General features: G+C 39.4%; 1 protein-coding gene across 1 annotated transcript; it reads right to left on the bottom strand.

The window, feature by feature from the left end:
* Nucleotides 1-13,684: 13,684 nt before the first annotated feature.
* Nucleotides 13,685-14,922, bottom strand: LOC115728246 (double-stranded RNA-binding protein 1-like). Its single transcript, XM_030658588.2, has 3 exons — nt 14,637-14,922; nt 14,061-14,302; nt 13,685-13,966 (listed from the first exon to the last, which is right to left on the bottom strand). Exons 1-3 carry the CDS (start codon nt 14,920-14,922, stop codon nt 13,685-13,687), a joined length of 810 nt encoding a protein of 269 aa, XP_030514448.2.
* Between the last annotated feature and the right edge of the window lie 865 nt (nt 14,923-15,787).

Here is a 15,787-nt window from a genome sequence, read left to right as displayed (position 1 = left end):
AAATAAATTGAGTGGAATTTATTTGTTTTTATGCATTGTGGTTAGGTGATGGTGAATGATGCAATCGTGAAGATTTAGGACGCTTTTGATGTGTTTTTGAGCTGTTGGTTGGGATTCTGCATGTAAAAGATCCATTTTCCATATTTTGTATAAAGAGCCGTGCCCACGACTTAAGGTCGCGCGGATGCAGAGCTGGTGTAGAATTTGGGGACGTGATTTGACCATTTATTTTCATATTTTCTAGATCTGATTGTGGAGGATTTTTGTACTTAAATAGAACTCTTAATTAGGGATATTAGGGAGAAGTTTTTGTCTACATTTTCTTTCTTTCCATGTTGGATAGAATTTCTTTTTCTAGGCTTTCTATTTTATTATTTAAGAGGTTGAACGCAAGAGGGGAAGATAGACTTCACTCCAGAAAATCCATGATCATATTATTTTTCTCTTTTGTCATGCATGGCTAACTCCTCTTTATTCTAGCAAAGGTTTATCAAGGTTCAAGTTCATTCAAGTTGTGAGATCTAAACTTAATTCTCCTTCTCAATTTCTGTAATATTTATATATTCTTTGTTTTATTGTTTACCATCGCTTTGTTGTTTGTTACAATAAGAGCTCGTTGTACAATTGACAGGGTGATAGTTTGCCAATTGAAATACCCAAACCCGTAATTGTTTAGGTATTTTAATGATAGTGGTAGATAATATAACTTGATCAAAACCAGATTTTCAGGTTGTATTGCGAGAATATATGGTCTAGGTTGAATAAGTTACGTGTGTGATTTATTGGTTAGGGTTGGGTTTTTCTCTTTTTTCATGCTATTAACGAATTGAATCCTTGGCGCGTGTCGGGGTTATTTGTTAATAAGGGATTAATCATAGGTGCGTGTGATCTAGCTTGAATAAGTTACGTGTGTGATTTATTGGTTAGGGTTGGGTTTTTCTCTTTTTTCATGCTATTAACGAATTGAATCCTTGGCGCGTGTCGGGGTTATTTGTTAATAAGGGATTAATCATAGGTGCGTGTGATCTAGCTTGAATAAGTTACGTGTGTGATTTATTGGTTAGGGTTGGGTTTTTCTCTTTTTTCATGCTATTAACGAATTGAATCCTTGGCGCGTGTCGGGGTTATTTGTTAATAAGGGATTAATCATAGGTGCGTGTCCAGTTAATCTAATATTGAGGAAAGATTAGGTTGTTAGAAGCGTTTCAACAACCATAACCAATCTATTGCAGTGTTTGAAATTATTCGTCCGACTCAATGATCAACTTCCGAACTTGAATGAGATTACCTTTGTTTTTTTTTTTTTTTTGATTACCTTTGTTAGATGTTGCATAATCTGATTTTTATTTATTTATTTCTGTTTGCTTATTTTATTTAAGTATATTCTGCATAAACTCTCCTTTTTAATTTCACTTTTATTGTCTACTTGGTCTTCAAAGAATTAACAATTTGTCGGTCTCTGTGGATTCGACTCTGCTCACCCTACGTACAATTTATTTGCGATTTAGAGAGTAGGAATTATATTTGGTGGATTCGATAAGCACCAAATTTTGGCGCCGTTGCCGGGGACTGATTTTAATTGAATTTATTCTCTGATGACTAGGTCCGATCGTACAAGTGAACTCCAATATAATACTGAGATAGAGAAGACAGCTAAGAGGTTAAGAAAATAAGCAAAACTAAGAAAACAAGCATCTTCATCTACAATTTCAACGCCTAAAGACGAATCACCCCTTGAACCGCCTTATTCTTCCAGCGAATCTAGTCAAGAAGAAAAGATGGCTGAAGAAAACAGGACTTTGAGAGAATTAGTAGCCCCTCCAATCAATCAACAACCTTTGTGCATCACTTACCCAAATTTGGAGGCTCCATTCGAGTTGAAATCGGGTTTAATGCACTTGTTACCCACTTTTCGTGGATTAGAGAATGAAGATCCTCATAAACATCTCAAAGAATTTCACGTAGTTTGTTCCACCATGAAACCACAAGGAGTAACGGAAGAGCAAATTAAGCCGAGGGCCTTTCCATTTTCTCTAGCTGATGCAGCCAAGGAATGGCTAGTTTATCTACCTCCTGGGACTATTACTTCATGGACATGAATGGTAAATATTTTTCTTGACAAGTTCTTTCCTGCCTCTCGAGCCGCTGGAATTAGAAGAGGAATTTGTGGGATTAAGCAACGGGATACGGAGACTCTCCATGACTATTGGGAGAGATTTAAAAGATTGCATGCAAGCTGTCCCCAATATGAAATTCCAGATCAGGCCCTTATTCAGCATTTTTATGAAGGATTATTGTCCACGGAGAGGAAGATGATGGATACCGCAAGTGGAGGAGCCATTGTCAACAAGACACCCCAAGCTGCCCGTGATGTAATTTCTACCATGGCTGCCAATTCCCAGCAATTTGGGTCTCGCCAAGAACTCTCAAGAATGGTTAATGAGTTAAATGCATCTTCCCTTGAGAGCAAGATCAATAAACTAATCTCTTTGGTTCAAAATTTGGTTGTAGGGAATGCACAACAAGCCAAAGTGTATGGGATTTGTGCTTATACCGGTCATCCTACAGATATGTGCCCCATTTCTCAAGATGATACTCCCGAACAAGCAAATGCCGTTGGGAATTTTCCTAGCCTACCACAAAGGAAGTACGATCCATACTCAAATATATACAATCTGAGATGGAGAGATCACCCTAACTTTAGTTATGGATCTAGAGCACAAAATTTCCAACAATTCCAACAAAGACCATCAGCCCCACCGTAGCAAAATTCTTCAGAACCAAGAATGTCCCTTGAAGATATAGTCAAGTCTTTTGCAACTAACACTCAACAATTTTTACAGGACATAGGGGCAAGCATACAAAATTTGGAGAATCAAGTTAGCCAATTGGCAACATCCCTAAGCAAGTCGGAGTCTCAAGGAAAATTGTATTCCCAAACAATAGTGAACCCAAAAGAAAATGCAAGTGCAATTACCTTGAGAAGTGGAAAAGAGCTGGAACCTATTGCTAGAAAAAGACGTGGGCATGGCTTGATATAAGAGAAAGAAACAAGGGTGGTAGTGAAGAAACGGACAGAGTAGCTTGAGAAGTCTGTACTTGAGGAGCCCAAAATTTTGGAGACCAAACCCCCTTTTCTAGAAAGATTTGCCAAGATCCCTTTGGGGATATGCCCTTGAGACAGTGCATATTTACTCGAACAGAGTGCCATCCAAATTTGTCCCAATTACGCCTTATGAGATATGGCATATTAGGAAACCAAGTCTTAATTATATCAAGATTTGGGGTTATCCCGCTTTCATCAAGAAACCGATGACAGAGAAATTGGAGGCTAGGTCTAAACAAGGTCGCTTCATTGGATATCCAAAAGAGACTCTTGGATATTATTTCTATCTTCACTCTGACCAAAGAGTTTCGGTCAAGAGGCATGCTTCTTTTCTTGAGAATCAATTCGTTCAAGAAGGTTGTGCTGGGCGAAAAATAGTCTTACAAGAAGAAAATAATGAAGTACCAAATAACCAAGTTCGGACACCGATCTCCGATTCTGTGGGAGCTTCTGATACACAACCTCTTAGGAGGAGTGCAAGAACGTCTCATCTGCTCATTCGTTATAGACACTCGGTTGAAGATATTGAGCCACTATTCATTGTGAATGATAATGATCAACCGAGTGATCCTAGCATTTATGAGGAGGCGATGTCGGACATCGATTCCGGTAAATAGCTAGAAGCCATGAAAGCCGAAATGGATTCAATGTATTCCAATGATGTTTGGACTCTAGTTGATCTACTTGATGGTATTGTACCAATTGGCTGTAAATGGATTTTCAAGAGGAAGATGAACATTGATGGTCAAGTTGGAACTTACAAAACACGGTTGGTGGCGAAAGGATATAGTAAAAAAGAAGGGATCGATTACGACGAAACTTTCTCACCTGTAGCCATGCTAAAATCCATTCGGATTATGTTGGCTATAATCGCGCACCTTGGTTATGAGATATTCCAGATGGATGTCAAAACGGCTTTTCTAAATGGTTTCCTCGAGGAGAACATTTATATGGAACAACCACGGGGTTTTAAATCTAGTGGTGAAAGTCAGAAGGTGTGTAGGCTCAAGAGATCCATTTATGGACTCAAACAAGCCTCCAGAAGTTGGAACATCCGTTTTGATGAGGTAGTCAAATCGTTTGGCTTCATTAAAAACCCGGATGAGCCATGTGTATATAAAAAGGTCGGTGGGAGCGCAATTACGTTTTTAGTTCTTTATGTCGATGATATATTTTTAATTGGGAATGATATTCCAATTATATCATCGATCAAACTATTCTTGTCACATAAATTCTCCATGAAAGATTTAGGAGAGGCAACTTATATTTTAGGTATCAAGATCTATAGAGATAGATCGAGAAGATTGATTGGCCTCTCCCAATCTACGTACATAGACAAAGTGTTAACATGGTTTAACATGCAATGTTCCAAAAGAGGATTATTACCTTTTAGGCATTGAATTCGTCTTTCCAAGGAGATGTCTCCCAACACTCCTGAAGAAAGAGAGCGGATGACAAAAATACATTACGCATCCGCAATTGGAAGCATAATGTATGCTATGTTATGTACACGAGCTGATATTGTGCATGCTATAAGTATTACTAGCGGATATCGCTCCGATCTAGGAAAAGAGCACTAGATAGTAATCAAGAATATCCTTAAGTACTTGCGAAGGACTAAGGGCTTATTCTTGATATATGGAGAAGGAGAGTTTAAAGTTGAAGCTTATACTGATTCCGATTTTCAATCGGATCCGAATGATTATAAGTTTACATTTGGGTTTGTCTTTATACTTAATGATGGTGTATTTAGTTGGAAGAGTTCCAAACAGAGCATAACTGTTTATTCCACCACCGAGGTAGAGTATGTAGCTGCTTCGGAAGCGGCAAAGGAAGAAGCTTGGATGAAGAAGTTCATTTCTAAACTTGGAGTTGTTCCTTCCATTGAGCAGCCAATTATATTGTTTTGTGACAACAATGGGGTTATCGCTCAAGCTAAGGAACCAAGGTTTCACCAGAAGTCCAAGCACATTGAGAGACGCTTCCATCTCATCGGAGAAATAGTTGGGAGGGGTGATATCACCTTGCGAAAAATTGCCTCAGCGGAAAAAGTGGTAGATCCCTTTAGTAAGGCCTTACCTCAATCTTCTTTTGAAAGACACCTTGACAAAATGGGTTTGAGGTACCGTACTAGTTGGCTTTAGTGCAAGTGGGAGATTGTTAGAGATATGCCCTAAAGCGACTATGTAATAGTTACATGTTAGGGATTTTCGTTGTATTTTCAATTTATTATTTAATTAATGGCAAAGACGTATTTATTCATTTGTCCAATTATTTACTTATATGAATAAATTCCATAATATTAGTTGTAGATGGACCTATTCTTGAGATGTTGAGAATATGCGTGACGGGTTCACAATTAGACTAAATCTTTAAACTGCTCCCGGTCGATGGATCATTGAATGGATATTAAAGATCCTGTTGAGACCGGTGTGTTCTTAATTTCACTATTAAGAATTAGATGCTTAAGAAAATGACGAGTCACAAGTCATTGGGTATTGCGATGCCCGAGTTAGAACACATGTGCATGTACCGGACAAGTTCACTGAACGTGACACAAGTTGAACAATTAGCGACATGGAAGCTTTTAGCGTGGTCAATGTCTAATTGTTCATGCTTTGATCTTGTGTAAATAATCCTTAAATCCGAGGCACAGTGTTGACTTGTGTGTTGAATGGCTATGGTTCACGAGAATGCATATTGACGGTTCGTCGATCCGTCTCTGTACTTGATGGTCACAGTTCATGCACATACGAAGTCATACGTGTGCGCAAAATGTAATATGTCTCCTTGTCACATGCAAGGTATGATATCCTATGCAATTTAATTATGACAATGCATTGAAATCCTCAGCCGGGGTTATGATCGAGAATGAAATGTTCATGTCTCATCTAAATGCATGTCAATTAGATTTGTACATATGATCGAATTGGTGACTTGACAAATATTCCATGGTCTTTGTTCGATCGGGATATAGTAAGACAGAGGAATTGAATTACACTATAACCAAGGCTGATAGGTTCATTATGTTCTTAAAGCATTCACACTATCCGGGTAGCCATGATATATTGCTAGATGTCACTCATGGCTTGTAGGACCTAGAGGTTGTCGGGACAATCAATTCTCTTGGAAGTACTAAAGTGTTGGTGCATGTCTTGCTGCCAGCTCGGTGATGAACTTAGGAATGTTACACACCTTAACCAATACATGACGACAATGAACGGAAAAATAATATTGTAAATATGTTTACAATTACGATATACCGATTTTAGTCGGGCTAAAATTAAATTAAATGTGATTTAATTTTAATTTTATTTTTGGTCATCGGGGAACGTGTATATGATGCACATGTATACTCAACGTGGACATCTATTATATGTCCAACATGCACATTTATTATTGTATAGCCTTTCTGTTTTTATTATAATAATAATGGTTATTATTACTTATTATTAAAATAATAAAAAAATTAATTGTGCGTGCACATGGTTAGCAAATGCTGACCATGTGCGTGGCACACGATGAGCAAATGTCGCTCATCGTGTGCCCATGCACAACGGACAGAATCTGACGCTGCCGTCATTGTGCAATGCCCCTAAGATCAGATCGTGGGTGCTTCTCACGATGCTGATCGTGCGGCGCTTTTAAAAAAAAAAAGATTTGTCTACAAAAAGGAAAGGGGGAAACGAGTGAAAACAATTTTCACTCGGGCGTGCATTTGAGAGAGACGAATGAGCATTTTGAGAGCTGCGTAAAAGTGTGAGAAAAACCAGAAAAACTCTCTCTAGACATTTGCTCTTACGATGACCAAAATTCCGAGAGCGCGGAGAATTGATTCCACAATATTGCTAGCACAATTCAAGTGGTGATTCTTGCGAGTTCGTTCTTCCGTTCAACGTTGCGATTGGTGGTGTGTCCGAACTAGAGGCTCGACACTTGTGGGTCTCGGATTGAAGAACGTTTGAACCTTTTCGTTCCAAGCACGCTTCAAGAGGTAATCCTTTAACTCCATTCATTAATTAAGATTTTCGATTGAAACGCATGCACTATGCCTCCGGAGATACATGTATAAGTTTTTATTTATTTCCTCTGCATTTGATTATTTTATATGTTTTATTTGCCCATGCATGTTATGTGTATCCCAACAACTAGTGGTTTCCAGTGGCTGAACAAGTGGCGGCCAGCGGCGGAACAGAGGAACACAAAATAGGGCGGGCATCGGGAACAAGAGAATAGGTGGCATCAGAGCTAATTTGAGGGGGCTCGGGGGGTCCAAAGGTTGAGGGGAGTTTGCCCAAGGTTGGGGGGTCTCCGGGATAGCTGTAGGTAGCGATGACGATGACAACGAATAGCTGAAGTCGACGGTGCAATGGCTCGGATCGAAATAGGGTAAGGGGCGCAGGAGGCCGGACCAAGCTGAAACCAGCTCCACGGGCTTCGATCAATTTCCAGTGGCTTTAGAGGATGATATGGGGTCGATGATGGTGGTTGTGGGTGGTCAGCGAGTGGCGGCTTTGGGTGGAGGAAGCCAGGACAGCGGCACACGTAAACCGGTGTAAAGCAGGGGTATAACAGGGTATCGGCTCAGCTGGGATGATCTGTGGCTTCCACGATGGCTTACGACGGTCCGACGGAGGCCGAGTGGCGAGTAGTAGTGGGCGGAGGAGGCTGGGGGTAGTGGTTGCACAAAAATAGTGGATGAAGGAGGAGGAGGCGCTCGGTAAGTGGGGCAATCGCGCGAGGAACAAGAAGAAAAGGGCAGATTTGAATTCTTTTGTCTCATAGTACATTAAGAGGGGCAAAAACATAATTTTCCAAATTAGGACTGAATAAAAAATTTGGCATACCGAAAGGAGGGCATTTTGGTCTTTTCATAGGCTAGGCTCGGTCAAGAGGAATTAAATCCTAAAATGCGGCGACTAAGATTTTCAAAACCTAATCTAAACCGATCGACATTTTGGGAATCATCTAAATAATTGTTACTTACGTCCTTACAATCCGAAAATTTGTATAGACCGAAATTCAATTTTCATCCTTTTATTAAATTTCGGCATTTTACGTAACTCGAATTTCCGGGACGTCACAAAGTGACTTTGGGGGTGTGATAATGAATGAAGAGGGATTATGGGAAAATAGGTCCTTCTGCTCATGATGGTGTAGTTTGAATTGAGGTAAGGGAAAATACATGTCGATGTTAAGGGTATTATGGGAAAGTAAAAGTAGAGGAACACCTTCCTCTTTTTGTTGTTTTTAGTGGTGTACTATATGGTTTGGAGAGACATTAATACTAATTTTGGGAAAGACGTGCAAACATCAAAATATTTGATACGATGATTGGTCCAATTTATGATGCTTAATGAGTTTAATATGAATGATGTGTGGACTATTTAGTTGACAAAATGACGGTTTTTATTATCTATACAAGTAGATTCTCGAAAGTCAATAAGCTTAAAAAAAAACTCTCAAGAAATGTTTTATTTTTTTCCAATTACTTGGTTTTTTAAGTAATTTATTTTAGAATTACCAACAATTTTAGGAATTACTATATCTTTTTAGTGTACACACTATCATTTTTTTTTCTATCTTTTTACCGACTTCTATTTGACTTTCTTATTAACGCATTATTTTCCTAATAATGATTCACACTCAAAATAAATTAACGAATGATATTGTCATCATCAACAAAAAAGATGTTCAGGCAGAGATTGTTATTGATAGTGAAATAATTTCCTTCAACTAAATCTTTCGAAAGGTATAGATAATTATTCTTTAGAAAAATGCTTTCAACTTCTTTATTTTATTCGTGGAACAAACGAATAAGAAAAAGTGTATCTCCTGTTGCCTAATAGAATTGGGTTATGTAAAATCTCTAATCGTGGAATCCCATGATGACTTGATGAGGGGATGTATAATCAACTGAAACTATCAAATCAAATGATACAAGAATAGAACTAGAAGAAAGAAAATGGAAAGTGGACCGATCAAACAACTTTTGATATTTATCATAAAATCTCAACCTCCAAAGTCAAGAGCAACTTTTGACCAACAGAGAAATAAAAAATTCAAGAGCAACTAAAAAATATACAACCCCCATTATGTAAGTAATTCAATCAAGAAATGGTCAATTTCTTATATTTACAGAGATCTATTATATGCCCCAGCGACTTGATTGATGATAATAAAACAGTCACAAAAGCGGCAAAACAAATCGTTCGAACCCGAATTCATCCTCCTGCATCTATTGGTGGACATTGTACCTTTTGATCGTAATCGAACTCAAATGCGCACTTGAGAAAAGGTGGTGGTTATGTCGATCTAGCTCCTTGGTCTCTTCTACATCTTTCTCAGTCTCTTACCACCCATCATGAATACTAGATCCTCTTTGATTTCTTCCCTCGACTGTGCCGCTCAAAAAAAAAAAAAATGTTCATGCGTCGAGAGTATATGTAACGACCTGGGCCTAGACCTTACAAGATATTGTCCGCTTTGAACACATAGTCCTCACGATTTTGTTTCTCCGAGGGCCATCTATACAACCCTCGAAAAACATGTCTCGCAAGTTAAGAGGACCCTAGCTCTATATAAGCTAGCCCAAGACCCTCTCCCTAAGCAATGTGGGACAAAGAGCCATGTACACCCCCTAAGCAATGTGGGACAAAGAACCATGCACACCCCTCCATAGGATGTCACATACTCTCCCCCTCAGCGGCACAGCATCCTCGCTGTACCCTCGCCGGCACAACGTCGGCACCAGCGAGGGCCCACTACGGCCCACACGCTGTCGAAAATTGGCTTTGATGCCAACCGTAACGACCTGGGCCTAGATCTCACAAGATATTGTCCACTTTGGATACACAATCCTCACGGTTTTGTTTCTCCGAGAGCCACCCATACAACCCCTAGAAAACGCGTATCGTAAGTTAAGAGGACACTAGTTTTATATAAGCTAGCCCAAGACCCTCTCCCTAAGCAATGTGGGACAAAGAGCCATGCACACTCCCTCCATGGGATGTCATAGTATAATTTCTCATTAATTAATTATTTAACAAGTGCCTTGAAGGCACTCATATTACAATTTCTTAAAGAGCATTAGTTCAGCTTCAAATATAGTCTGTCTTGATTGAACTATTAATGGGTAGCTCATAGATGAAATCCTCATGGTCAATATTTTATCACTATCTCCATTAACGGTGGTTAGGAATTATAAAGTCAAAATGGAAGAACATATGATTTCTCAAGTTACATTTCAAGCTCTTGCAATGTCCACTTGTCAATATTGTATTCAGAAAATTTCCTAGGATTGGCTTTATTTATTTATACTACTAGCAAAGGCACATAATTGTTGAGTGTGGACACAAGAAATTGACATTTAAAGTCAATTTATGTTAGAAAATCATTGATAGAGATACATACCACGAAGAAAATGCATTAATACCCATGGGAAAATTATCAAAAAAGTTCTACCCGATTGTACTTGTGCCAATTTAGCCCTAAACCTTTTCATTGTGCCAATTCATTTCTAAATATTTCAATTATGCCAATTTGGTCCTACACCTCTTGGCAACTTGCCAATTCATCCCTAAATCTTTTGAATTTTTTTTCATTTTAGCCCTAACCTATTATTTGGGTACTATTTCGGAAGGACTAAATTGGCAACTCAAGAGAAGGTTTAGGACTAGTTTGGAAAATCATTAAAAGGTTTAGAACCAAATTGTCATCATTGAAAGGTTTAAGACTGAATTGGCAAGTTGTTAAAGATTTAGGACGAAATTGGCAAAATTAAAAGGTTTAGGACTGAATTGACACAAATGCAATAGGTATAGGACTTTTTGAACGATAAGTCCAATAGATTGTTCCTTGTCTATGATGTGCAACTTACATGCTATCAAGTCTATGCATCAACTACTGGTGGCGTGTGAAATTCGTGGGTCTACAATTACGAAGCACTTTGTTAAATTTCTTGTCAACTCCCCAAAGCAAAAGAAGGTGCAGAATTTCCACAATGAGGTAAACTTTGTGTAAGTTCTACTAGAGGATGTATCGTTCATAGATATATTTCAGGAAAAGTACACTAGAAGTGTCATAACTTTTGTATAGCGTTCACTTGAGTGTCATAACTTTCAAAACGTTTACTTAAGTGCCATAACTTTCAAAAATCGTTCACTTGAGTGCCATGTTGATGTGGATGCCGGAAAAGCTGACGTGGCATTCCGGAAAGTTATTGTAGCACGCCGGAAAGCTGACGTGGCATGCCGAAAATGTTAATGTAGCACTCAAGTGAACGATTTTGCTCCGACGTAGCACTTAAGTGAATGATTTTTGAAAGTTATGGCACTTAAGTGAACGTTTTGAAAGTTATGACACTCAAGTGAACGCCGTACACAAGTTATGGCATTTCTAGTGTACTTTTCCCATATATTTCTCTCTTAGTGAGTTGCGAAAGCAATACTAATAATGGCATCTGTAGATTTCGAGCAAGAAGTGAAATAAAAAGAAACCTCTTACTTTACTCGAAAAAGAGGAAGTAGAAGAAAGCAATCTCCTAATAGCTTTAATAATTCTCACAAAAATTTGCTTAGATGAAGGTTCTGAGCGCTTCTTCTGCTTCTTCGTTTGTTTCTTATCATGGAGGTTCTGGTGGTGGACGACTGTTACCATGTCGCTCGCTGTTTATGAAGGAATGGAATTCCATACTTGGATGAAGGTTTTTTTTTTTTTTTTGGGGGTCGAAAATACGTGGATGAAGTCGAGACTATCAAATTTGTATTATTTCTGATCTCACAATTTTTCAATTAATGAGTGCTTCATGCGAAACATGCGGTGATGGTGTTTGGATCTATGGTTAGAAATGATTGAAATTTCTCTAGTTCGATTACCTGTGAAATCTATTGTGCTTCCTTTTCTTTATATTTTCCTGTTTCAGAATTTATGAGATAGTCATGTAATTGTTCACGTCTCAACCATTTTAAATACCGAACTTAGTGCTTCCCCTTGGATGGTTTAATACAATAAGACTTTATCATTTTTCCTGCATTAGCCTACTAATCGACAATCACATTCTTGCTTTTTCAAGGGATTAAAAAAGGCACACCGCCCCAAATGTTATGTAAGTCCGGAACGCGGCCTTCAATTACGTACCTACATGTCGAAAACACCATTGACGGAAGCGTGTTTTGCAATTCCAGGCGCCCACCAGAGAGGGACTAGGAGACAATCGTTCAGAGGTTACCTTGTGGTCAAGGACACGAGCAGAGTAGAGGAGAGGGAGAGGGAGAGGAGATGTAATTTCGACCAAAATAATTGGTGTCTCGATTCTTTTTAATGACGTTCTACATATTGGAAATGTTTCCAAGACTACATACTCTACTACTCATCTCCCTAATAGAGACAAGAAACACATTTGAATGACAAGGTGTTGTAATTCACCAAACATTTTTTTCTGTTCGGTCAGAAACAATACAGATATGATTACAGAATGCGATACATATCTATTATTTTATCATTCCTAGATTTTCATTAAAGGATTGTGCATGACATATCTTCCGATCTTGAGTTGATTAAGACCCAGGAGCACAAATCAAGTTTAGTGTGCGTTGCCTGGTGATTTGGGTGTCCAAAACAAGGGCAATATAAGAACACCCGTCTCCATGGCATCAGCAGTTGAGATATACAGGCAGGACAGTAGCAGAGAAGGTGCAAAAGTTGAGAGAAAGCTTCTCCTAAAGTGGACATCGAAATAAAAGGGAAAAGTTTCATAAAGACCAGACAGAAGAAATCAAGACATGCAACTAAATATTTTCGTAAGTGCCTAGGATAACGGTAGGAGAGAAATCTCAAAACAGTGGAACCAAACCCACAAGATCAAAAAGGGACTAAGAAAATCCGAGTCCTATTCATCATCTTCTTTGCAATTGACTTGCCCATTTCGGGCTCCATAAAAGTCGGTGATGGTGCTGGCAATGGTGGCGGCGCTTGCAACTCCGCGGCATTTGCCCCTGCTCAGGGTGTGCGTCGTGACATTCCGCTGGTACCCGGTACGGCCGTTTGCTGGCGGGCAATTCGAAGCTCGGGGGATTGGGAAGTAGAGCTTACAATTACTATCCCCAAACAAATCAATGGCAAAGGAGTCATTTTTATAATGTAATTGTAAACACTCAGAGATGAAGCTGAATCAAGCTTAAACCTCATAGCACACACAGCTATTCTACAGAATGACATCTACATTCGACAAAAAAGGACACAAGAAAGGCATAATATATTCCAAGTTCTGCTGTCGTGCAAAAACTAATCAAATTAGCCTCTTACACTATTTAGCTTGAATGGTATGCTTCAGAATGTCAGCCATTCCACAATCACTTAAATCAGACGACATAGGAAGGAAAACCTATGTTACGCTAGTTTTTTCCACCAAATTCTTTTTGCTACAATAGCAAGTGAAGGCAAATCACTCAACTTCGCAAAAAAGCACTTCACATAACAGCTTGGAACGGAAGCAAAAAGTGATTACTAAATACATATCTCTCACTTCATAAAGACACCACAGCATGCCATGATGCAGATAACCAAGAATGCCCTCAACTAATGCCAATCAACTTGTCTTTTTCCAGGTGAAAAAGAAATAAGTAACTTACTTAATGTACGCTCTTTAAGAGTGGTGTAAGCAACTTTTGCAGCACTACACTCTGCCATCTTTTTGGTTGTTGCTTCTTGCCCTATAAAAGTCTCTCCTTCTATCTCCACAGTTGAAACAAAAGCCTGTTTATGGCTTTTATCACGCATAAAAGTACCATAAATTGAGAGGCAATAACCTTGTTTTTTAGTGCAATCTACAAAAAGATTTTTGTATACAGCACACTCAACCTGAAAAATAAAGCAGCATCAAAGTGACAGATCAAAGATTTTACATTCATACAGATACAAAACATAGTTGGCAACAACTACATTGTTGAATTACCTCCTGAAACGTATCATACGACAACCACATAAGAGCAATACCGGCAGCTGCATGTTGGGCTTCTTTGTATGTATTATAAGACTCCACAGTTTCATATGTCCTTCCATCTATTGAAACTTTGCATTTGAATCGATGGAAAGGAGCGTGTGGCGAACCCTCATGCTCAAAATCATACGTAGGCAGAGCAAGACTCCTTTGTTGAGCAAATTTTTGCAGTTGGTTTGTAAAGACAGACTGCATGCCTAAAATGTCAAACACGTTAGAACGTTAGGCTTACTCAATACATAAACCCCAAGTATGCCTTAAACAGGCCTAAAAGGCAGTTAGAGCACGTTCTATGCAATCCTCTTAATCTATAATCATGACATCCTTTACCAATCATTACTCATAAACGTCCTTATCATTACATCCATCTCAACTTAACTCTGTCATTAAACCCAAGCATTGATAATACTAGCCGACACTTTAAGAACAAATCTCTCTAGTTTTAGGAGAATACAGGCCATATGAGAGACATGTATATGCATGACAGACTCTAGCAACACCAACTCAATTGGCCGGCAGCGTCATCCCTACCTTCGCCAGAAGGAGGAGGAGGAGCAACTCCAGGCGGTATTGCATTGAAAGAAGCCGAACATGCAGGAGGCGGCAGCGCTGATAAGTATCCGAAGGCAAGCCCGGTGGCCTCGTTACGAGCTCCTTTGGAGGTTGTGTAGGGGTCCGGAGTCCGGAAAAAGTGGCCGTTCACGAAGACGGTGCCGATGAAGCAAGGCAAGTGGTTGGGGCCTTCTTTTACAGCATTGTACTCCGGCAAGCTCCATGATCGCCGGCAGCACAGCTCTTGTAACTTTGATTTGTACATTCTTCTTTGGTATGTGTTGCGCGTCGAAATCCTTCGACGGGGCTTTCTTGGTTACGGGCTCTTTGCCCAAAATGGCTATAGCCCAAAAGGGGTTGCTAACGCAAGAATCTTTTATCAAACTTAATCCGTTCGTTTTCCAAAAGGAGTTCTGGGTCAGTTTTGGACAGAGAGTGTCAAATGCAGTAGATGTTTTTATTAACACAAAAGGCGTGTTACGGACTCTTAATAACTTCGACGGCCCAACACGTGTAATAATCGAGATGTGTAGTGAGTTTCGACACGACTCTAGGATTAAATTGACACGATCGGACAGAAATGTAGGACACAATGCTGGAATTCAATCAACAGCTCTGGACGGGGGAATTATAGGACACAATACCGGGATTGAATCGACGGTGATGGACAAGATGGACGAAGGGTACAACACAGGAATTGAATCGACGGTGCAGAACCTAGTGAGCGGACGTCGGAATCTAATCGACGACACCTAACTCTGGATATGAAACTCGCCGGAATTGAATCGATGACGGGAATTTGGAAAACTATGACTAGGCTAGGCTAAAGGCTAAGAGCTAGTTGAAATGATAAGTGTTTTGTGTTTGTTATGTGTCCTTGTATCTTTGCTACAACGGGGTATTTATAGGCAGACTCTTTGATAACCGTCGAGCGCTTTCTTCCTTTGGCCCCATGCTTTATCCTTTTCCATAAGCCACGTGGATGACGGTTTCCTAGTCTCCGCGCCTTTTCTTTTTACCTCGTGGGGATTACCGCCAATCTTTTGATAACCGCTCCGATTGTGGCTCTTCTCTGCAGACTTTTCTTATTTTGGAAGGAAATGGGGCCAGAATTTACCCCGACACATGGC

The sequence above is a fragment of the Rhodamnia argentea genome, chromosome 11, assembly GCF_020921035.1.
Source record: "Rhodamnia argentea isolate NSW1041297 chromosome 11, ASM2092103v1, whole genome shotgun sequence".
Classification (NCBI taxonomy): domain Eukaryota; kingdom Viridiplantae; phylum Streptophyta; class Magnoliopsida; order Myrtales; family Myrtaceae; genus Rhodamnia; species Rhodamnia argentea.
Note: the sequence above shows the minus strand (reverse complement) of the source record. Positions and strands in the feature narration are given on the sequence as shown.

Bases quoted from the DNA above. Each gene is read 5' to 3' on its own strand.
- LOC115728246 (XM_030658588.2), bottom strand. From the start codon at position 14,922: ATGTACAAATCAAAGTTACAAGAGCTGTGCTGCCGGCGATCATGGAGC. The intron at 14,303-14,636 runs GTAGGGATGACG...TTGACATTTTAG, and splicing joins TCCTCCTCCTTCTGGCGAAG to GCATGCAGTCTGTCTTTACA. The intron at 13,967-14,060 runs GTAATTCAACAA...TTTATTTTTCAG, and splicing joins CGTATGATACGTTTCAGGAG to GTTGAGTGTGCTGTATACAA.